The sequence below is a fragment of the Betta splendens genome, chromosome 9 (assembly GCF_900634795.4).
Source record: "Betta splendens chromosome 9, fBetSpl5.4, whole genome shotgun sequence".
Lineage (NCBI taxonomy): Eukaryota > Metazoa > Chordata > Actinopteri > Anabantiformes > Osphronemidae > Betta > Betta splendens.
In genome coordinates this window covers 14,047,907-14,071,157 of record NC_040889.2, presented here as the reverse complement: position 1 = coordinate 14,071,157, position 23,251 = coordinate 14,047,907, and the positions used below count along the sequence as shown (strand labels likewise).

General features: G+C 43.2%; 2 protein-coding genes across 3 annotated transcripts; one reads left to right on the top strand and one right to left on the bottom strand.

Moving 5' to 3' along the window:
* Positions 1 to 616: 616 nt before the first annotated feature.
* atp2a2a (ATPase sarcoplasmic/endoplasmic reticulum Ca2+ transporting 2a) lies at positions 617 to 17,785 on the top strand. Of its 2 annotated transcripts, XM_029161816.3 has the most exons (21): positions 617 to 1,276; positions 1,958 to 1,975; positions 2,059 to 2,141; positions 4,054 to 4,158; positions 4,963 to 5,101; positions 9,639 to 9,719; positions 10,259 to 10,344; positions 10,505 to 10,969; positions 11,833 to 11,921; positions 12,053 to 12,155; positions 12,444 to 12,575; positions 12,659 to 12,778; positions 12,883 to 13,101; positions 13,208 to 13,543; positions 13,690 to 13,910; positions 13,997 to 14,199; positions 14,296 to 14,381; positions 14,457 to 14,590; positions 14,699 to 14,816; positions 15,162 to 15,282; positions 17,117 to 17,785. In XM_029161816.3, the coding sequence occupies exons 1-21, from the start codon at positions 1,159 to 1,161 to the stop codon at positions 17,128 to 17,130; spliced, it is 2,991 nt and encodes a 996-aa protein (XP_029017649.1). In that variant the 5' UTR covers positions 617 to 1,158; the 3' UTR covers positions 17,131 to 17,785. The 2 variants fall into 2 exon arrangements, with proteins under 2 accessions (XP_029017649.1, XP_029017648.1); XM_029161815.3 differs by having other exon boundaries at positions 620 to 1,276; positions 15,162 to 17,785.
* A 64-nt stretch (positions 17,786 to 17,849) lies between these two features.
* Positions 17,850 to 22,847, bottom strand: anapc7 (anaphase promoting complex subunit 7). The gene is made up of 11 exons (XM_029161817.3): positions 22,586 to 22,847; positions 21,849 to 22,035; positions 21,474 to 21,593; positions 21,281 to 21,392; positions 20,667 to 20,820; positions 20,422 to 20,564; positions 19,932 to 20,049; positions 19,609 to 19,805; positions 19,301 to 19,525; positions 19,060 to 19,210; positions 17,850 to 18,942 (listed from the first exon to the last, which is right to left on the bottom strand). Exons 1-11 carry the CDS (start codon positions 22,684 to 22,686, stop codon positions 18,753 to 18,755), a joined length of 1,698 nt encoding a protein of 565 aa, XP_029017650.1. The 5' UTR covers positions 22,687 to 22,847; the 3' UTR covers positions 17,850 to 18,752.
* Positions 22,848 to 23,251: the final 404 nt, after the last annotated feature.

Here is a 23,251-nt window from a genome sequence, read left to right as displayed (position 1 = left end):
ATAATCTGCTGTTGACAGGCAACCTTGCCGATCAAGTGTGCATTTTAAAAGGCAGCTTCATGTCCAGAGACACCGCTGTGTTGTCATTGTTGCAATACCTTGTGCTTCTTGGGGACCTTATTAAGACGTGTTAACAGATGGCGCTCGCTGGGCCTGTAAAACATCTGATAGTGATACCCCTAAAGTGAAGTTGGTCACACGCGTCTCTTCCTTTAAAGCTGTTATGGAGATGGGTTTTTTTACACTTTATGTTTGAAATACAAGTATGTCTTTGGCCCTATTTTTGTAATTTTGTGTATCTTTTGTGTGTCCGGCCTCAGACTGAACATTTACACATCTCTAGTAAAGGAACATCGGAATTCTTTGTACGGAAGCCGAAGTGACTGTACAGTATTTTCATTGCTTACATACAATGTTAATTTACAATTGTCCTGACGTCACTGGACATCTTCCAGGTCTATCATTGTCTAGTCTCGTCACGGCAGCACCACCAGCCGACCACACTAAACCCGCTACCGTGGACGCTGAGCGGAAAGGGGCACTAAAATGCAAATGGTTGCGGTTTATGTTGCGTTGCGCAAGACCGAGTTGAAGACCAGCTCCCATGTCCTCGCTACTTCCTGTGTTTGCAGCGTCTCCATGGTTCGAGCGTGGCTCGCGGCGCTCGTCCAATGATATGAGTCCACATGCCGCGTGGGGGGAGAGAGAGGGACGGCGGCGCGGCGCTTTGATAAAAGCACGCGGGCAGGAGCGCGCGGGGCCATAGAGAACTGCGCCACGGTGAGGCAGGCCACGGCACGGTAGCGCACCGGAGCACCGGACGGGCTGAATGCGGTCCTCCCTCTGCTGCAGACACGCTGCCACCATTTTCAGGGGACACGAGGACGCCCACGACGCGAGCGGGGGAGGAACTGAACCCAGCTCGTAATTCCTCTGTAATTCGCGCGAAGGACATCCCACCGGGGTCCAGGAAGACGCGATAGACCGCGGCCAATCGCTGTCGACGGCCACCGACGTTCACGCGCGGCGCGCAGTTGCTAAAGTCCTCGTCTGCGGGAAAGTGGTGATAGTTTTGAAGAGTCGGTGTGTGTTTGACAGTGTAACAGTGTTCCGGGCAAAGTGGTGCGCGTGAAGGAGCCGTCCGTCCGTCCGTCCGCCATGGAGAACGCGCACACGAAGAGTGTGGAAGAAGTTTACAGTTATTTCAACGTCAACGAAAGCACAGGACTTTCCCTGGACGAGGTGAAGCGACAGAAGGAGAGATGGGGCTTGAACGGTACGACGGTTCAGACCTTAATCCGCCGCACACCGTGGGGGTGTCATGTGTGGGAGAAATGCTCAGTGTGGACTAAAAGTCATGACCGCCGGCCGGTGCTGGAGCGGTCTTGGCTGACGTCATCACTGGGTACCGCGAGGGTTTCCCGTGTCTAACGCTGTAAGCACTTAGTCATAGGCGGCGGACGTCGTGCCGTTGTCGAGCGTCGGCTCAGTGGGAGCAAATGTAACTCAGACGACGTTTGTCTTTGGAGGTTTTGATATTTTGGTGGAGCTTCCTCGACATTAATCTCTCTATTCTCAGGCCAAAGCAGCTGGTTGCATTCTAATGTCTCGTAAATTAATGTGAGAGAGCATGGCGGATTTTTATCCACCAGCATTTGATTCCTTCGTACTGTGTGTTGTTAGAACTACAAACCAGACGACTGAATGGGATCTGGTTCATGTCGCAGGGTCAGACATTTTCACACACCTCCACTGCATCGCTGTATGACTAAACCATTACAAAATCACAACTGAAACTGGAACATGGTACATGTATTAGAAAACTAACACAAGAGTCGGTTCCCATTGACAACCTGGAACCGAGAGAACGTGTGGCTGTTGTGTGTTTGTGCTTGAACTCACTCTTCTTCTCTGTTTTCTTGGACACTCCTGGGTCGATCCTTGTCTCCACGCTCAGAGTTACCAGCAGAAGAAGGTAGCGGCTCATCTTCTCACTGCTGTTGTTTTCATGTCCAGTTCCTGTGCTGAATTCTTTTTAACCAACTCTCTGTTTTTTAGGGAAGTCTTTATGGGCGCTTGTCCTTGAACAGTTTGAGGATTTACTTGTTCGAATTCTTCTGCTGGCTGCGTGTATATCGTTTGTAAGTACGACACTCAGTTTGTTTTTGTGCTGTTTGATGCGACACAGTGTTGGGGAAGGTGCTGAGTTTTGCATGTAGACGTTCTGACCTCATTTAACAGAAAACCCAAAATTTGAGGCAACATTATAAATTAATTCAATGTTCTGACCTGTTGATGGAAGTGATTCTCATTCTCAGTCATACTGTGAGGGAGATGAGCTATCCCAAAAACAATGTGAGGCGAGACATGTTACTGCGGCCCACACACAACGTTCTCTCCACCTCTGATTGACACACGTTTTGGTGAAGTGAAACTGCACATTGGATTGTTCTTAATCCCAGTGTAATGAATAGCAGGGTACAGTTTATGCAACGCATAGCACAGGAGTGTGAACACTTTGAGCTTGTGTAACCCAGCTGGGGTTAAACTCATTCTGGCGGCCTAAACAGCTGAGAAGGCCTGCGACCCATCTGAGGAATGGTGACAACAGCAGTAGCAGCGCTGAGCTGCTATCACCACATGCCAAGTAAGACATTTGAGTCATCAGGCATGGCTGCTGACTCTCCCCAGTCTTGTCCAGGACGCTGACATTTATGCAAGACAGATAAACGTTTGACGACAGGGTTGCCTTTCAGCGTTCCATTCAAAAGCCAAATTAAACATTTTTCAAGCAACGTCACATTATATAACACTATAATTATTTATTTAACAATGACTGTACTTTTTGCATTACAGACCCAAGCAATTAATAAAACATAAACAGTGAGCCATGAAACCAGTAACTTCAAGTAACTTAACCAGTAATAATTAAAGTATATGTGCAATGTTAGATTTATTCTATAGCATTGTGTAAATTTCTTGATTGTGTGTTTTTAATTTAATGTGCACTACCTCCATTGACAGCAGGCTAATCTTTTGCACATCTAGGTATCTAAGCATGCGTATTTGCATGTGTATGCACGTGTGTCCGCCGTTGTGTAGTGTGTAGTTTCCAGTCAGGTGATACAGAGGTGTCAGCGGCTGCTGTCTGACGGTGGAACGTTACTCTAGACCAAATTTGGGCTCTCGCCCTGAGGGGGAGGGCTCTCGATCTCAGTGTTTACGCCCATTTAATTATAAACTGAACCTTTGCCATTAAATGCCATTCTTTGATATGCGCTTGAGGCATTCTCAATAAGTCAACAGCAAAAAAATCCCCTGCAAGTTCTCAGGAGTTAATCTAAAGACTGACGTTCATGTTTGTGTTAGGTGTGTTTGAATAAGTCAGTTTGAGGCTGACAGTCCGAATGACACTCCCTCTGTATTGAAATACATACATGACGTGATTAAAAAGCTGGATTCATCTGTAGTTGATGAGATGTTATCTGAAGCTGTGATATAGACAATCTTTACTTTGTGAAAGCCTCAGAGCTGTCTCAGGCCACGTGTTATAACATCCAGACAGACGCTGCTATTGAGCCGTATTTTTACACGGACGCCATTGTGAAGTTTACACTTAAAACACATCTAACACCTCAGTATCAGAAAGTGCTTCAACAAAATCTAGAATTACTATGCAATTACATAAAGACTGGATCAGTGGTCAGATGGTACAGTATAACATAAAGGAGCTTGAGGTCCTCACAGGTTAAAAATGTTTGCTTGTATGAGAGCAGGCGTAACATATGTAGGGTTTATGTATAATAAATGGAACATGTGGGATGACCATTACCATTAACTGTCTTTGCCTTTGAAACCAAGCTTCACTTAAACCCTGAAATGAAAGCACTGCTGCCACTTTCCTTAAATAACTGGATAACAACCTGTCTAACCAGTCAATTTAAATGCAAAGATACAGCCTGTTTTCATCTACTGAAGCACTTTCTTCTAATCAAACACTTGTTCTGTAAATATAAAATAAATAAATAATCTTGTCTGTGTTTCGGTTATCAGGTCTTGGCCTGGTTTGAGGAGGGAGAAGAAACCATTACAGCCTTCGTGGAGCCTTTTGTAATCTTACTCATTCTTATAGCCAATGCCATCGTCGGAGTGTGGCAGGTGAGCAATTTTACCATTTTGGCAAGTCAGTATATTTAGACCCTAACTCCTCGTGTGTGCCTCTGCAGCGCAGATTTGATTGACTACATTTAATGTGCCTTTATTTTAGTCTTTACTTAGTAAAATGATACATTTCCTGCATTCATCACGTTGAACACACACACTGCAACATTATGATGATATAGACAACACACATGTTCACAGTTTGATTGCAAAACAAAAAGTGAATTTCAGAGTAATATGTATGTATGTACAATTCAGCCAGATATTAGAGAACTGATCGTGGCTAAACTGGTTGTGATCTAGTGTCTAATACCGGTTAAAGATGTAGGCGTGAATCTGTTCTAACACATCTGTGATTTGCTGGTTTTTACATTTCCATCCTCTATCTCACTGGCTACTTAAATAAACAGCGTGGATCCTGTGTGTCGGAAGTTTGTTTTACAGAAAATTCTAAAAGAGAGGAGCAGCCTGTCAGTTGCCACCAGCAGGCTTTGGTGCTTACATACAGTATGAGGTTGACTTATTTATTTAAATAATGTGTGGGCAGTCTGCTCTGAGTGATTTTTTTTCTTGCTGATAACTGCTGAAGATGCTGGGAAAGTATAAAATTGGAAACTGTCAAGAGGCAGGAGATTTGTGTGTCCATTTCCATACAGCCAACACCTAAATGTCTCCAATAAAACCCAACTAAAATCCTCCTCAAAGGCTTATGTCGTCAGCCCATTTAGTCTGAGAGGCGAGAACAAACACATCCCACTTTATGTGACATTATCAGAGCCGGTCTCATTTTCACCTCCCCAGGAACGTAATGCTGAGGATGCCATCGAGGCGCTTAAGGAGTATGAGCCTGAGATGGGGAAAGTTTACCGGCAGGACCGAAAAACTGTGCAGAGGATCAAGGCCAGAGACATAGTGCCCGGTGACATTGTGGAGGTCGCGGGTAGGTTTTCTTCACTCTCTCACTTGAGCATCAGGGTTCAGGTGTTGTTACAGCAGGTTTATTAAGACTAGTTTGTTTTGCTGTAAAGCTCCTCACCAGGGTTCAGCTCTGTCAAATCCACATTTAGCACAAGCCCAACCTGTAACCTTCCCAGTCACCAGGTCTCTGTTCAGAGGTGACTCCACCTGAAGGAGTGGTGTGTTTAGAAAGGCTCCTATTTACCTTTGCTACAACTTTTTTCTCTGTCTATCTGTCTACTTTGAACTCTGTCAAGGATCGTACTATTACAGCAACCCTGCAGCTCACCCTGTACCCTTACCCCCCCCCTCGTGCCGTCTGTGGACTAAGCCCTGGAGTGATTCATCCTGCTGAGGACAAGTCAGCGTATTTCAGCTGCTGAAACCCTGATGATGTGAAGCCTTTATTTAAATGCAGGTTCCCCCACAGCACATGCACATATTTCCACAGAGGAATGGACAGGAATGCCGAAGTCCTTGAAACACCAGCATTTTCTTGATACTCAGTTTAACCTTAAGCCACTTCAGTGCTGTGCTGTTTTGGTGTTCATAGTTATAGCTTTTGGCTGTCATAAGCCATTTAGAATATGGAATGCAGTATTTATAGAGGCAGCGACAGTCGTTGAAGATGACAGGTGTCTGGTTCCGCCCTATGCAAGCCCCTCCCATCCTGCTATGGGGAGCAGTGCTACAGAGGCAGCAGCAAGACTCCTCAGTGACCTCCACAAGGTCAAATACACCAGAGAAGAACAAGAAATTAGATTCTAGTTTTTTTGTTTTATTTACTGCTTATAATTTGGTGATTTGTAACTGGCTTTGTGTCAATGTTGCTTTATATTCTGAGCTCCAATGAAAATGTGCAGCCATAGTCTACTTATTTGGAACAAGTTAAAAGAGAAGCTGGTGAGCGTGATGCTCTCCCCTCCTGCATATTACAGACCTAGTTATTTAAAACCCTCTGATGATGGTACCTCGAGGCCTTTCACTGTCAGCAATTTAAGGCATATTCAAAAATGCAGCCAAGCAAAGAGTGAAGCCAGGCACATAATCCTCCCGTCCTGAGAAGCTCACCGGTTACAGCTTTCTTCCCAAATGTGTGAATGCTGTGCTTTAGAGGTCCCTCTTTACGTGGTATATTTTTGTGAAGCCACAAAGTGACCCCTGCCGTTCAGGGGAGGTGCCTGTTCTGACGCAGATACTGGCCGGCTGCTGAGCTGAGGTAAAAGACATGGAGATGAGCCCTCTGCAGCTGCCTCAGCCATGAGAAGAATAGCCTGCAGCCAATCTGTGCTGCTCTCCTCTGAACGCTGCCTCCTACTCGCACTCATCAGCTTCACAGTGGCTCAGTTTCATAGAAATAATGTACCTTCTCGACTTTTATCACACTAGATTATTGAATGCCCAGGGTTCTCTTTGTAGTAGTGTTTGTTTTGTGTGTGTTCATGGCTTCAATTTACAGCCAAAACTAACCTTTGATTGATTCCAATTAATATGTCTTTATATAATATATAATAGCCTTTACCAATCCCTTGATACTGATGTTGGCTAGATGAGATGGGGGACACAGGGATTTTTTTTAGTTGCATCCACTTCCAGATTTGTCGAAACATGGCCCACGCTGTACTCTGAGCTTGTTGATTTGAATGCTGGCCTTTTCTCAGAGCAGTGGAGCTCTCAGCGGGTTTGTTCTGTGCTGCCTGTGAAGTTGAGTCTGGTGGTGACGGGGGCTTGTGGGGGGGGCAGTATACAGGGGAGGATCTCTCATCTGCTCTCATTGTGTTGGACAGAGATGACCTTATAGGGAGATGCTTTGTGGATAACTGTCCCACCCTGCCATGCTCAATGCACAGTGACCCTACCCATCAGCACCCGCACCCTCCTCCAAAATTCCAGACACCACGGATAGTATGTGGCATTTAATGTGGTCTGGCAAGTATCTGTTGTCGCTGAGGGACTGTCTTTGGCAAAGGTCCAGGACTTGTCAGCAAGATAGAGAGGAGTGAGTTCATCTTTCCAACCAGGAAGACAGCCTTCAGAAAGGCAGAATCTGAAATTAAGTCCTGCAGAGAAGCAAACCAAACAGTACAGATCGCTATTTGATTAGTACAATGAGGCGGCGTGTGTTCACCCGACATCGTATTGTGGGTTTGACGTCAGGGAATCCGTGCTGGACAGTGAGAGGTCAGCGTTCAACCCTGAATATTCCACTACTGCAGTTCTGTGTTACATGGAGGCTCGATGAGTTTGATTGTTTAAGATTGAGGCAAAGCAGACTTCTAAAGAAGGTTCTTACGTTACTGAGGCCATAGATCAGGATTGACCTCAAAGTTACGTGCATTTGCATAAAAATTAGTTAGCTGTGTCCATTTTTAATGCACACCAGAATGCAATTATAACATAAGTTGGACTTCTATAATGTTTGTGCTGACTCATGGTGATGTAGATTCTGCATAGGTAACACAGAGGGAAAAAGATGCATTTACATATGTAAATTCAGCTGTTCTAAGTAGGAGCTGCATTTGAAATGTGCAGGATGATTCGCTCGTTGACTCTTCTGAAATGGCCACCTGAACATGACAGGAGGCCAGTTTGTTTTGTTGGGCTGCCATCAGCACATGTAATCTACTGGCTGGCCCGCTGAGCAACACGCCACCCCCCAGCACACGGCAGGGCCGGTGCCAGCAAACGCTGGCAGCTCCCGGGGTCTGTTTTAAAAGGCACCTTTGGGAGTCACACGGGTCCTGATGTGTGACCAGGGCTGCGCTTTGCTCACTGTTAACTTTTGGACTATATGACCTGTTTGTCAGAGCAGAGACGAAATAGTGGTTGTGCCTGAGGAGATGCTTGATCTACTACAAAGTAGGATGTTGACACAAAGGGATAGATGATGTATAAGCCAACTTATTCAGAGCAAGTCTGCCGTGTAACACAGCCGCAGATCAAATTCAGTGTCACTTAGTGAACACGGTCTTCTTTAAATGAGAGCGTCAACAAGCACTATTGTTAGATGATTTGTTTCTGGCTCAGCACTCCTCTTGGAAGAACTTTAATAAAACTAATGACATAGCCCAGGAAGTATTATATAACCATGTGGAATGTGACACTAAAGGCTTTTGGCCTCATATGATGAACTGGTTTATTTTCTTCCTGTGGCCAAGCTATGGCTAATTCCTTTTTCTTGCAGGGATTGGATCACTCTTTGTAATAAGAATACAGATAAGAATTTGTTTTCTAGCTCACCTGCAATGTGCATTTATTATGGATACAACCCTGAAGAAGTGACCTGCATTCTTGTTGTTTTATGGGTTTACATTGTTTTTATGATAAACCCATTTGCCTGTTTCAGATTCAAATGGTAAATGGCCAAGTCATTAGGAGGAATTCTCTCTGTCTGTTTCTCAGTCTGTCCAGATGCTGACAGATCAGCATGCCGATACTGAGCTTCTTTGAGTTTGTTCTGATGCTGTATGTAAATCGGGAAATAGTGAATATGTGGTTGCCTCATAATGTAGAAATAAGGTTACACGTTGTAGTAACGTGTAGTTGAAGCGTGTAGAGCTTCTAAAGCGGTGCAGAGGGTCTAAGGGCCAGTGTCTGTCCCGTCTCTTCTTGTGCTAGTGATGAGGAAACCGCTGCCATCACACGGCCACATTTAAACCCGATCAGGGAACCTAATAAAATGCTTTACCCATTTTTGGCTGCTTGTGCTGTGGGTCTCGTTGCTATGCTTCCCTCCCTTTGCTGAAGGTTGCCCGGGGTTTAGGTTACAGTGTGTCTTTCCCTCAGTCTTTGGTACATTTTGTCCAATTCTTTTCCTGCTCATTGAGTTTTTACTCCCACTGTGTTTTCATGTTCTGTTCGCTTTCCCCGTACTTTTGTTAGGATGTCGTGGAGAGTGTGTTCCATCGTTTTGTAGGAGTCTTTACTAACAATGCAGTGTAGTTTGCACTTGTGACTATGGGCCTATATGACCATGGAACTGTGCCATAGCCTGAGCCATTTCCCCAGTTTTCATTGCCTTTATGTACCATTAGGAAGCTGAATTGGGTCACTGCAATTGCGATGGAGCCAAATTGGCCTTTTCCTTTGAGACGAGCCTTTTAAGGCTCACAAGTCCTTTTTCTCTTCCACTTCCTTTCTTTTCCTTTCTCCCTATAGCGATGGCAGCAATGCTCCTGTGTGGCACAGCAAACCAGCCTATAATGAGCGGCGCCACATCGGTTTAGTTTGCACTAATGATTATTTTCTCCCTGCAGATTATAGACTACATCTCATCTGCTGAATCTTCATTTAGCTGCCTTATACACATCCAGCCTCCAGCCTACATTTGCATCTGCATTGCATTCATTTATTGTGAAACATTGTGACAGTTTAATTGTTTATTCTACTCAGATATTAACGCAGAATTTTTCTGGCTTGATTTAAAATTCCTTGAAGTATCTTATTACAAATAGATTCTTCTGTGCCTTTTTTTACTGCTGTTTGATTGAGTGTTTTGGCTCCGCTGTGCTCGCTTGCAGTTGGAGACAAGGTACCGGCTGACATCCGAATCTGTTCAATCAAATCAACAACGCTGAGGGTGGATCAGTCAATCCTGACTGGTAAGACATTTGCTGATGGCCTTGCAGCCAATTTTATCAGTTTAGTTTTTAATTTTATAATTTGTTCATATTTTTATTTATGGTTTGAATTTACAGCTTACATGTTTTTTTCTGTATATTTTATTCTATATATATATTAATCCTACAGAAACCTGTTTAGTACAGCTTCAGATAAGCAGATATAAATGAAAAATCTATTACTATAAATCCTTAAGCAATCACTTTAAAAAGGTATACATTTTTTCCACATTAATGCTTTTCCAGTTATGGCCCCTTCCTTAATAATTTTAGCTTCAAGTTCCGCTGTAGACTCTGTCTCTGTTTGAAAGCCAACTTAAGTAGTGGATAAACCTATTTAAAATTTAAGAACTGCGGTTTAATGATCACGTAAACTGCATTATGAACTCAGATGGCATCCCTGTGTAGTGTGCGTTTCTGAATTAAAATATATTTACTATTGGTTGGCCCTGTTTTAATTAATAGATTAGATTTTTAGAGATTAATGCAAACTCATTTCACATGATGCTCTCACGTTCTAGGAGAGTCTGTCTCTGTCATTAAACATACCGACCCTGTGCCTGACCCACGTGCTGTCAATCAGGACAAGAAGAACATGCTTTTCTCTGTAAGTTACAGTCTGCACATGCTCCTACACATTCAACTTAGGTCCTTCCCTTTTATGTATGTTTAGCTTCTCACAACCAGCTGGAAAAACGTGCTCCAGTTGTTCTTTGAAGCAGCATTATTAGACATACTTGAACCAACATGTCTACTTGTTGTTTCAGGGCACCAACATTGCAGCTGGAAAGGCCGTGGGTGTAGTCGTGGCCACCGGTGTCAACACAGAGATCGGTAAGATCCGTGACGAGATGGCTGCCACAGAGCAGGAGAAGACACCCCTGCAGCAGAAGTTGGATGAGTTTGGGGAGCAGCTGTCCAAGGTCATCTCCCTCATCTGCATTGCTGTTTGGATCATTAACATTGGTCACTTCAACGACCCCGTCCACGGCGGCTCCTGGATCCGAGGGGCCGTGTACTACTTCAAGATCGCTGTGGCGCTGGCTGTGGCTGCCATCCCTGAGGGTCTTCCTGCCGTCATCACTACCTGCCTGGCCCTAGGCACTCGCCGCATGGCTAAGAAGAATGCCATCGTCCGCAGCCTGCCATCTGTTGAGACCCTGGGCTGCACCTCTGTCATTTGCTCAGACAAGACGGGAACCTTGACAACTAACCAGATGTCTGTGTGCAGAGTGAGTCGCGCACACACTCGTTAACAATAAGTACATTGTTTTGTTCCTGCTGCTTTGTCTTTTTTGTTGTCATAGCATGGATAAAGAGACATTAATGTCTGAGAGAATAGAGTGGGAGTGTTCCTCCTTATGGAGGAACAGCATCCAGGTTTCTTCGAAAGGAGGCAATTTACTGCCACTCCTTTAATCTCCAGCAAGTTGTTAGGTGACTTGCAGTGCTGCTGTTGCATAACTGACCTTGCGTCACATATCTGCAACGCAGCGTGTCTGTGAGTAGCACCCTGATGTCTTAGCTCAACATTAAGATAACTTTTCACGTAACATTTTAATTATGTTTGTGACATTAGTTGACAGATCAATCCAACCAATCGTTAGGTCTGTGATTTGTACTGGGCATTTAAAAAGCTCTACAGGGATGCAATAACTGCTACTTCAGTGAGTTACAGTGGATCTCAGCAACATGTATATTAAGATACTAAATTAAGAGAACATTTACACCCACCCTTGCTAAGTACTGGTAAATACCCATGTTCTAACGTAGGCAACACCTGTGTGTGTGGATTTATTTGTTTGTGTAAATACATTCATATTACATTTCAAAACAGATCCTCTCTTTGATACACTTTGATTGTAAATCCAGTTTATGTCACTTGTACGATAAACAAGAAAATAAACCTCCTGTCCTGACATTAGGCAGTGGACTCACTAGTCAGTCCATCATCATCTAGTCCCTGAATATACACCAAAAGAGAGAGAGAACTCTCATCTAGGGCTCCACTTGGGTGTTCTATGGTTTCTGCTGCCACCTGCTGTATCAGCAAACAGTTTGATATTAAATTAATTTGTTTTTGTCCGTTTTCCAGATGTTCATCATCAACAAAGCTGAAGGTGACAGCTGCTCTCTGTCGGAATTCACAGTCACAGGTTCTACCTATGCACCTGAAGGGGAAGTGTGAGTGCTTCACAGCTGATTTTCTAATTAGATAAAACCACTAATTTTTTAGACTCTAGAGGGTATTCAGTTTGCTGGATGTGGTTATGGTTACAAACACTCACAGGTCAATACTTTACACCTGTCCCCAGCTACCAGGATGGTAAACCAGTGAAGTGCTCCCAATATGATGCCTTGGTTGAACTGGCCACCATCTGTGCCCTGTGTAACGACTCCTCCCTGGATTTCAATGAGGTCTGAAAAATGGCTCTTTTAATATCATTTGTGTGAGACAGTCACACACAATACATAATAATCCTACGAACACATCACATTTTTATGCATTCAGTAAATGGGTTGTGCAATCTTGCAGCTCTCTTCCATGTTTGCACATTTTAGGATTATGTAGGTACAATACATAACATCCAAATACTATAATTGTGTATTAAAGAATCCAAGTCTACTTTGACTATTGTCACAACTAACACGTCCCCAAAACACCTCCAAGACTTGAAATGTGAATGTGGACATTTTTGATCCCAGGTAAAGGGAGTTTACGAAAAGGTCGGTGAGGCCACAGAGACGGCCCTAACTTGTCTCGTGGAAAAGATGAATGTGTTTGACACGGAAGTTCACAACCTGTCCAAGATTGACAGAGCAAACGCCTGCAACTCAGTGAGTGACAGCGACTCCCTCGTCTGCTCATTTCCTCTTCCCTTACTTAGCAGGGTTTTCTCACACTCCCTCCATCTGAACAGGTGATCAAGCAGCTGATGAGGAAGGAGTGCACACTAGAGTTCTCCAGGGACAGAAAGTCTATGTCCGTCTATTGCACCCCCAACAAGTCCCGCTCATCTATTGGGAAAATGTTTGTTAAGGTACACTGGAAGGAACATGTTTCAAGCACTCACTGATTGCTTCGCCTTTGATTCTGTCTATTTTGTTATAAATATGATTTCTCTATCCTTCTTCCACCTCATAGGGGGCTCCAGAGGGTGTTATTGAGAGATGCACTCATGTCAGAGTTGGCAACAGCAAGGTTCCCCTCAATAAAAGCATCAAGGAAAAGATCATGTCTGTGATCCGTGAGTATGGGACAGGTCGTGACACCCTGAGATGCCTGGCTTTGGCCACACGAGACAGTCCTCCCAAAATAGATGAGATGGTCCTGTCTGAGACCTCCAAATTCTCTGAGTACGAGGTAAATATTTACTGGTACTTCTTAAATGTGTGTTAATCCCTTTGCATATTTGCTGTGCACTGGTTTTCATGGCCAGTCGGTCACGTCTTTCTGTCTTTGCTTTCAGTCCGACCTGACCTTTGTGGGCTGTGTTGGCATGTTGGACCCTCCCAGACAAGAGGTGGCTGCTTCCATCATGCTGTGCCGTCAGGCCGGCATCCGCGTCATCATGATCACTGGTGACAACAAGGGCACAGCCGTGGCGATCTGCCGCCGCATCGGCATCCTCACTGAAGAGGACGACATCGAGCACATGGCCTTCACCGGCCGAGAGTTTGACGAACTATCGGCCCACGCCCAGCGGGAGGCTGTGACTCATGCTCGCTGTTTTGCCCGTGTTGAGCCCTCCCACAAATCCAAGATCGTAGAGTACCTTCAAGGATTTGATGAGGTCACTGCAATGGTATGAAGTTGAGCAATTACTTCAAGTAATTCATATTTTTTTTAATGTGGGCCTTGATGTGTCACCACTTATAGAATAATAAGGTGATTGTGTAAATATCATCTTCATTGTGTGGCTTTCTACTCACTACAACAAAATGTCTACAGACAGGTGATGGAGTGAATGACGCCCCGGCCCTGAAGAAAGCGGAGATCGGCATCGCCATGGGCTCTGGTACCGCCGTGGCCAAATCTGCCTCGGAGATGGTCCTTGCCGATGACAACTTCTCCTCCATTGTGGCTGCCGTTGAAGAGGGCAGAGCTATTTACAATAACATGAAGCAGTTCATCAGATATCTTATCTCCTCCAATGTGGGAGAGGTTGTCTGGTGAGTTTTTATCATTTGAGGATGGATGAAACCTGCTTTCCTGATGTTTCGACTTTTCCTAACTGGAGTCATTTCTTGCTCATCAGCATCTTTTTGACTGCTGCGCTGGGTTTTCCTGAGGCTCTGATCCCAGTCCAGCTGCTCTGGGTCAACTTGGTAACAGACGGCCTCCCTGCCACTGCCCTTGGCTTTAACCCGCCAGATTTGGACATCATGGAGAAGCCTCCCCGCAACGCCAAGGAACCCCTCATCTCTGGCTGGCTCTTCTTCAGATACTTAGCCATTGGAGGTCACTGGAATATTGCATTTTGAAACAGTGCCTAATGTCATTTGCTGAGATGTTCTCTGTTTAATAAAGATTTTATTTTGATTTCTTGGCTCCTAGGGTACGTGGGTGCAGCCACAGTTGGAGCTGCTGCCTGGTGGTTTACGGTCTCCGAGGATGGACCTCAGATCACTCTGTACCAGCTGGTAGGTCTGACAGGCTGAATAAGATTTTTCTTTCATTTCTCTGCCTCCCCCTCACTCCTCTACCTCCCCCCACAGAGCCACTTTCTCCAGTGTGCCCCAGACAACCCAGAGTTTGATGGCCTGGACTGCCACGTGTTTGAGTCACCTTACCCCATGACCATGGCCTTGTCAGTGCTAGTCACTATTGAGATGTGCAATGCCCTGAACAGGTAAGTGCCTTTTAAGGGTGGACAAGGTCTTATGCAAGGATCTATTTGATTCCAAAGATGAAGGGCAAATCGTAACAGTGAATCACCTGTTTTGTTCTCTCTGTTCAGTCTATCAGAGAACCAGTCCCTGCTTCGTATGCCCCCCTGGGAGAACATTTGGCTGCTAGGGGCCATCTGCCTCTCAATGTCCCTCCACTTCCTCATCCTCTATGTGGAGCCTCTGCCTGTGAGTGTACACAGCATTTTATTCAGCAATGATTTTGTAAGATCATTAAACAAAACTGAGAATTGAGCTTGCTGCCTGTTGTTTAGCTGCTGACTGCATGGGACATTTTGAGTTTAAGTGTTATGGGTCACTTTTTGACCCCCAGTAAAGGAAATGGTGGATAATGGTAACGGTGATGGAAAAAGTGGGTTATGATATGCAGCAAATAGGCCTGAAATCAAATATTGTTAATGTATTCATGAATGGCTTATTATTTGCTAGTTTTTCATTACAACAGCACCATTTGAAGGTAGAATGTGGAAAGTTAAGCATGATTGACAGCTGTGTTCCAACTCTTGCTCCCAGGTCATCTTCCAGATCACCCCCTTGGACACAACACAGTGGATGATGGTGCTGAAAATCTCCCTGCCTGTCATCCTGCTGGACGAGCTGCTAAAGTTTTTGGCCAGGAACAACTTGGAATTTGGTAAACAGCTGGAGAAAGCGGCCAGCAAAGGCTGCTCTGTGTCTGCATGTGCCAAGGGCATCTCCTGGCCTTTTGTGGCCATATCCCTGCCCCTGGTGCTGTGGATCTACAGCACCGACTCTAACGTGGCCTCCATGCTGTGGCACTGACTGACTCAATTACACCACCCTCCCTGCACACCGGTGTGAAGTGGACATTAACACACACATACACACACATCTAACACAGTTACATCAACGTGGAACACTCAACCCTTTCACCCGCTCTGACAGTCTATAAAACTGTCAAGGTCTCTTGTATTTAAGACCCTTTCATCACTGCGTGTTTTGGGTGGGGGTGGGTGTGGATTAGTCATATTTTAATGACTTTGACTGACATGTCTGTTCGTTTAAATTGACCACCATGCTTTTTCTCCTTCAATCTCCCATTTTGAACAGTTAGCAATGTCCATGGTGTCTAAGCTGTGTTAAGTTGTACAGAGAATTTACACTATTTTATAATAACTAATATTTTGTAATTCGGGAAAGATGTGGGGGCGCTGGGTACGAAGAGGATATGATTGTATGGACCAAATAATAGCAATTGTTTGGGTAACGTCCTGACTGTATTTGCCCTAGCATGAAACGCTATAGTAATTTTTGAGCTCCTTGCATCTCATTCATTATTTTCTGCATTAGGCAGAACACAGCTACCTCAGGGCTGTTAATATGACCACCACTACCCATCTGTATTTCACATTAACGGTTTGAGTGTTGACTTAAGTTTGCTTTACAGAACAGACAAAGCCGTCACGCACATTTTTGTGTTTTTTAGTGTTTTTGTCATTTTTACGAACAAATGTTACCAGTTTGTTTCAAAAATAATTTTGATACAACCTGTTAAATTTGTTTACTTGAAACACACCCTGGTTGTGATTTAGTTTTTTTTAAGTTGAGTTTTTCAGATATCTTGTCTCCTAATTAAAGTGATCTTTATAATGTATGTAAAATGTGCACATACTGTACTTGAATATGTAAAAAAACACCACCAAACTATTAGTTTTCTCAATTCAGCACAACATTGACTGAGACCTCTGAAAGACTTGGAGGTCATTAGACGAGTGCATATCTGTATATAGAACACAGTACGATCTCTAGATTTCCTTTCAAACTGCTCCATGAGTTCTTACTAGTTTACTAGTCAGCTGGCAGACTAGCATGGTCATAATCTTTGTGTGTGCCTGCTCCAGTAACACCAGGCCAGTCAGTACACAAGAGTTGTTTCGATTCAAAGCTACAGTAACCGTTGTTTCCTCCAATGCTTTCAGTGCACGTCGTCCTGCATGCAGCTACCAGCACCCTCTTATTCCTTCACACAGCAGTCTGTCATTACTCATGACAATGACAGCAATAACACCTCCTCGTGGTTGTAATAGGACTAGTTCTGTTTGTTATGCTTTTTAGTGGTACATTACTAAACAGAAGTTGATAATAATGATAACAAGGCTTTTGAGTTTGTTTAGAAATGCCTTCGATGTCACAAAGTGCCGGGCAGCTGCTGACTGACTGATATGAGTGTTTTGCATTTTAATTTGACAGCGCCACTGGTACCAGTTATTTCTGACTGTAGACTGGCAGCTGGTAGACATTTAGGTGCCCCCTCAGCATTAAATGGCACGGTGTTCTCTTTTATTCCTATGCCTTTCTATAGCTGCATTTTGTTCTATAGCATGGCCTTTTATGCTCTGTTAGAAACAGAACTACTGCTGAAGTTGAAATATTTGCTTCTTGTGTGCTTCTACTTTCTGTGATTCCTCTTCCTGTTGATTTGATTGTTCTTCTCTTTTTCTTTGCAGCAAAGGCCAAGTAACTACATCTACTATAAATTCCTTTCAGGAACTTTGGTTTGGTTTTGTGTTGTGCATGTGTGTTTTGGGCAGCACATCTTAAAAGAGCTGCACGTCAGTTAAGTAATATGAAGTCAGGAGCTCTTGGTTCATCCTTTTTACAGAACATCCATAAATATGTCTGGTGAAAACTAGCCAATCCCAGCTCATCAGGCTTTCCATCCCACTGCATGAAGAGCCTTAGATTAAAAGACAAATTCTTAGTGTACTGTGTACAGTAAAATGTACAGTATTCCATGGTGCATGTCAGCTGAGTCAGCAACCTGTTTTACCAGACGAGTAACAATGTATAGTACTGACAAATAGAACAGTCGATCATCACATTAGAACAGATGTTAAATAAGCTAAAAACTGCTCATCTTTCCTAAGGAAATACTTTTATGGATATTTAAAAACCAAACGTGCAACGTTCCAAACGAGACATGCAACATGTGTGAAGCAGATTTTGCTGTATCTGGGAAGTTGGACGTGCAGTGATGCATATGTTTTATCAGGAATGACGGGCAGTTCCTCTGCTGGCGTTTGTTGCCAAACTGCTGTACTGTATTTTTAGAGATGATTGTACAATGGCATCACGTGAACTTTGGTTTCAGGTAAATAAAACTGTCATACATTGAATTAACCTGCTTTTTCCGGCGTTGTTAAAATATTTGAGTTCCATAACCAGCCAAGCACATTCAAGTCTGTTTAATCGTTTATTTTACACTTTATAAATATGTACAAAATACTACAAACATTTGTCTTGAAATGGGTAATGCTTGCAAACCTAGGAATGAGTCAAATTAGTTCTTATTTTCACAAAGGCAGCTCAAGACAAAATGCAAAAACAACCACGTATATTACAAGGCAAACATTTGAGAATAAAACTGACACATTTAAGAGCAGCACAATTGTTTTTACATTGTTTTCCATAGACTCCCTGTGGGATGACATCTATAATTTACTTTCTATGGCTCAAACAAACCAAAATGTCAAAGCTTTTCCAGTCTCTCTTGTAACATCACAGACACTTTCAGACACTTTTGGCCTAAAAAAATGACCCATCACACCATGTGACTGTGACCTGTGACAACAGCCTATGGTCAGTTTCAACCAAGGGCGTCATCTTACCTCCTGCAAACTGACCCTCAAACATAACCAAAACCAAATCCTTTTGAATCTACTGACATTCTGCAAATATTTAAAATACACACCTACAGGAAAGAAGAGAAAACAGCCACAGTGGCATCATAGAAATGAATAATTATGGATTCAGTAAAGGCTGTAATGCACAGCTGTAGATAAGCAAACAAATCCCAATAGGCTCCATGATGAGGTGGCTCTTAAGAGACTATGCCATTAGATCAAAAATACCCGGTGTTCAGGGCTACACTACATTTTTATTAGGTCTGGAGTCTTTCTGTAGCTGAACCGCAAACATTGTCCTAAAAGTTGGCAGAGTTGCATGATTTTAACCCCGTGATGGTGTGATGGGTGTGGAGCAGCGTGCCCCCTCGTCCCGTCTGATGGCCCTGGCTGAAGGCGTTCTACAGGCTGATGTGTGTCAGACGGTGGCACTGCACAGGCAGCCTTGAATAAGCCGTGGTCACTGCATGCCAAACCACTGTTCCTGATCAGCCCACTGCGCTGCTTCACTGTCACTGCCCTCCAGGTCTCCGTCCTCTCCACTGCCCTCCATGTCGTCCCCGTCCAACTCCACCGTGGCATCGGTGGGACTTTCCTCCTTCTCCATCTTCTGCATGCCTTCTAAAGACTTCTGATCATTGGGATCCAGGCTTAGGAAAGAAAACAGACACACATAATTTGCAAACAAAAAACAACACAGACTTTGCTTTAATAACACAACCACACATTTACTTGCCATTACTAGAAATGAAACTTATTGACCTTACCTTAGTGCTATGCTATACTGATCCATAGCTTCTTGATAATCATTGACAGCAACCAGAAAATCTCCCAGCATTCTATGCAAGACACAATCACTTTGATTGGCCAGAGCATTCCGGAGAAGAGTGATTCCTTCTTCATATTTCTGCTCTCGACCTTTACAATAAAAGGGAACTTTTAAGTAAAAACAATTTAATTTCAACGCATACATCAAATTTCTTTTTTGGGGTAAATTGTTGTACGTACTCAGCAGTTCTGCCTTTTTAACCACAGCTTTTGTGTAGTCAGGTCTCTGGGCGAGAGCTTTGTCTAGTAAAGTTTTGGCTTTTTCCTGAGTTACAGGGTCTTCAAGACAAACTGTAGCCAGTATGGTCAGAGTCTGTGCATTGGCTCCCAAAGTTTTATAGATGTTATTAGCCATCCCCATAGCCTCTCGAATGCCATTGGATGCTAGGTAACAGTCGATCAGACCTGAAAGACAAAAAAATTAAAATATATCAGTAAAAGCATTAAATAAAATAAAATCCTTTGACATATTAAAAACATAATAATACCTTCATAGCAGTCGAGTCGACAGGGTGCCAGGCGCATGGCCTCTCTGAAGTGGATGATGGCCTCCTGAACTCGACCCATGTTTCTTAGTGCTGCCCCTTTCAGAAGGAGAGCCTGCACACTGTTACTGTTCAGCTGAATGGCCTTCGCTCCCAAGTACAAGGCTCTGGAGTAACGCTTGCTATAAAAGCTGTGGCAACTGAACAAATGCAAAACAATTAAACCATAAACTTATTTACTTAAAAAAAACATTTACTACTTCTGAAGAACAGTGATCTTAAAATTGCATTTGTCTCAAGTAAATGCAGTTCACTCCAACACTTACCCAGAGATCACCCAGGGTTCAGCATGTTGGTCTGATATATTGAATAATCGTCCTCCCAGGACCTCAACATCCTCCAGGTGACCCTCACGGGCCATCAGGTAGCCATAAACATCCATTCCTGCATGAAAACATTGGGTTTCTGAGGACAATGTCTGTCAACGTATTACTAAACTCCAGTTTTCAAAGAACTGCATTCAAGACAGAAAGCATGGTAAGTATTTCCTCTACTCTTAGGCAACACCCACCTAATCTGACAGTACCTAGACTTTGCACTACATAGCTGCTAGAATAATGTCTGTTTTATGCCTGTCAGTAGCGTTTCCGATTTAGTACAAGCCTTAAAGCAAACACTAAATTTACACATTTGTGTAAGTAAGTCCTGTCTTGGACTGTGGGAAGAATCCCACCGCACAAGTTCAGCTGCAAAATAGGTTGTTTGATTAAGGTGCTTCAGTAAAGAAATCAATACTGCTCTTGTGGTGCAGCACACCTTTAATAAGGTAAGGGTCCAGCATCTGGGCTTGTTCAAATTTGAGGATGGCGTTTTTGGTGTCCCCCGCTCTGAAGTACACATCTGCCAGGCTCACCAAGAGGTCCACATTGTCCCGCAGCAAGGACTTTTTCTCTAGAGAGCTGTGACAGGACGAAGAGGGAATAGACAAAATCATTTGTTTTGTGAGTCAGCACATCCAGCCACTTGGTGGAAAAAACAAGGCAACAGAATGCTGTGCTCACCAAATGGTGTTAATGGCTCTTTGATTGTCCCCTGCATGTATGAAGGCATATGCTTTAATCCAAACAGAGAGCCAGTCCAGGTTTGGGATGCTCTGGATCACATCCATAGTCATGGATGCCACTTCAGCCCCTTTGACTGAGAGAGAAAGAAGTCCTAGCACAAAAAAATAAAGTTTAATTTAGGTTTAGGTTAACGATTTAGCGGTAAAGATAGATTACAGAGACAGCGCTTTAATGGATACATTTTTAATGTATATATATTTTTATATTCATTATTAGATTTCTACTACTCGACAATTCCCATACAGTGACTACTGCCAGCAGTTGATGGCCCAACTTACTACACAGTCCATTATTCTTGAACCTGATTTGCCTTATTCATCTGTGCTTTAAGATCTTGTTGCTGAAACACCCTGCTGTGCTGGGTTATGTATTCTTTGTTGAAATTGTAAAATGATTCTACTTTAAACATGGACCAATTTCTAAAGAAATTATGAGCTATGAGCTGGTAGAATTAAAAATGCTAAGAGAACAACTTGACTTTTCTCAAGCTATTTTTTGAAAAAATACTTAATACCTAGGTTAAATGTTGCGGGTACAATGAAAGTACATACCAATGATGGCATCCAGAGCAAGAGGACATTGTCTCAGAACCTCTTTATAGCTCGTCACAGCAGAGCGCTCTTGACCAGCTTTCCTGTACAGGTTAGCTAGCATCATGTTGATCTGAGACAGGAAAGAAACAGTGTTAAACATCAGTTTATGCTAAATGAGTTATTTACAAAATCCAGGAGAGTGGCAGCCTACCTTTGGAGTCCTCTGTCTAGATGGAATCCCATCAAGCACTGCAATAGCATCTTTGTCCAGTTTCAAGATGGTGTAGCATTCAGCTATCTTGTATTTAACTTCAATTTCTGATGGCAAACTCTGAAAGACATTTAGTATTTTTATGTTAGCAATCAACCAATCAATCCACAATCTTTTGCATTGTATTGAATGATATTGAGATAAACCTGCAGCAGTAAATGCTATCACAATATCAACAAAGTTGAGGTTTTAGGAAACACGTGCTACCACATCAATAGGGAGTTTAGTGTAATTGAAGCTTTAACTACTTTAGTGTTCTGTTACGGTCTCTAGTGAAGCAGCAAGGAGACAACACTAACATGGATTACAACAAACCTGTGCCTGTATGTTGGATGCTGCTCCCCCAGCAGAGGTACGGACTTTAGATGTTTTGCTGAGCACCTTCTTCTGCTGCAGTGCCATGCTGTATTTGCAGGCAGCATTACGATATTCCTTATCATGGAAGATGGCATCAGCATGATAAACCAGAAGCTGGTACTTCTGGGCTGGTGAGAACAGCTCACTTGAATCAAAAAGACATAAACGCAGTGAGCCTAAACATAACACACAAAATCATCTCGCGGTTGAACTTGTGATAAGGGTATGAATTAGTTAAAGTTAAGTTGAATGTTGTTCAGGCAACGTAAACAGGGAGAAAAACGATATAAACAGAAAACATTCTACGATTAGTCCAAACGAAACCTGACAGAAAAATGATTTTTGTTTAAAGCAATCAAACGAGTTTGCATGAAGACTAAGGTTTTATTATCACAGTTTCATACCAAATGTTACGTTACTTTAAGTGACACAACTACAGAAGGACAAAACATTGCAGCAGGAACCGTTAACTCTGTACATGACTATGTCTTGGAATACACAGTTCGGTGTAATATGAATCTATGAACGTTGTTATTATTAAATAACTGTTCTGCGTCTATTCATTTTTAACTAAGCATTCATATTATTAAATGTGACCATTTGCGTTGGTCTGCTATCACACGCTGAGAGCACATAGCTAGTCTATGGGAAAACCCCTCGTGAAATAGACGGACCCCCGCTCTGACATTACTTACGGGTTGTTATTACTCATGGTCAACAACAAACTGCTGAGTATCCTGACATTGGAGTGAAGGCCAGAGGCAGCCATGTCCCGTACGTGATCTACGACATTCATTTTCGTTTACGTTGACGATTTGATTTTGGTTTCCGACTCAAGTTGAAAGTTTAGGTTTGTAAACAGCTAACGCTAGCTAGCTTCAGTATTAAATATGGCGCCGAACAGCCTTCCTTCTTCTTCTGTGAACAGCCTCCTCCCCCTTCTTCTTCTTCTTCTTCTTCCGTGAACAGTCTTCCTTTCACTTCTTCTTCGTCTTTCTTTCTCTCTCTCTCTCTCTCTTGAGTTTTACGGCAGCTGACATGCAAAATTCTTACATTGCTGCCAGCTACAGGATTCCAGTTACTTTTCAAATTCTCTTAATCAGACCCGATGATTTCAGGAAGATGAAAACAAGTCGTTTATCAGCGCCTCTACTGGTCAACATGTCACTTAACTCCTTCACCTTTATCCCTCTCCTCCTCCATCATTACTTCCAGGTTCATGATTCGTGCGATACTTACAGTAACAATGTTGCGATCGCACACTCTAGTGAACAACGGAGATAATATTTGAGCTAACGTCCTAAAGAAACATATTGTAAACTGCAAAATATAAGAAATTATGGAATTTACTGTGTATGGGA

Coding starts and splice junctions, on each gene's coding strand:
- atp2a2a (XM_029161815.3), top strand. CDS start 1,159: ATGGAGAACGCGCACACGAAGAGTGTGGAAGAAGTTTACAGTTATTTC. Junction 12,576..12,658: donor GAGCAAACGCCTGCAACTCA/GTGAGTGACAGC, acceptor CCATCTGAACAG/GTGATCAAGCAGCTGATGAG. Junction 13,911..13,996: donor AATGTGGGAGAGGTTGTCTG/GTGAGTTTTTAT, acceptor CTTGCTCATCAG/CATCTTTTTGACTGCTGCGC.
- anapc7 (XM_029161817.3), bottom strand. CDS start 22,686: ATGAATGTCGTAGATCACGTACGGGACATGGCTGCCTCTGGCCTTCAC. Junction 21,393..21,473: donor CTAGACAGAGGACTCCAAAG/GTAGGCTGCCAC, acceptor TTCCTGTCTCAG/ATCAACATGATGCTAGCTAA. Junction 18,943..19,059: donor CAGTATAGCATAGCACTAAG/GTAAGGTCAATA, acceptor TTCTTTCCTAAG/CCTGGATCCCAATGATCAGA.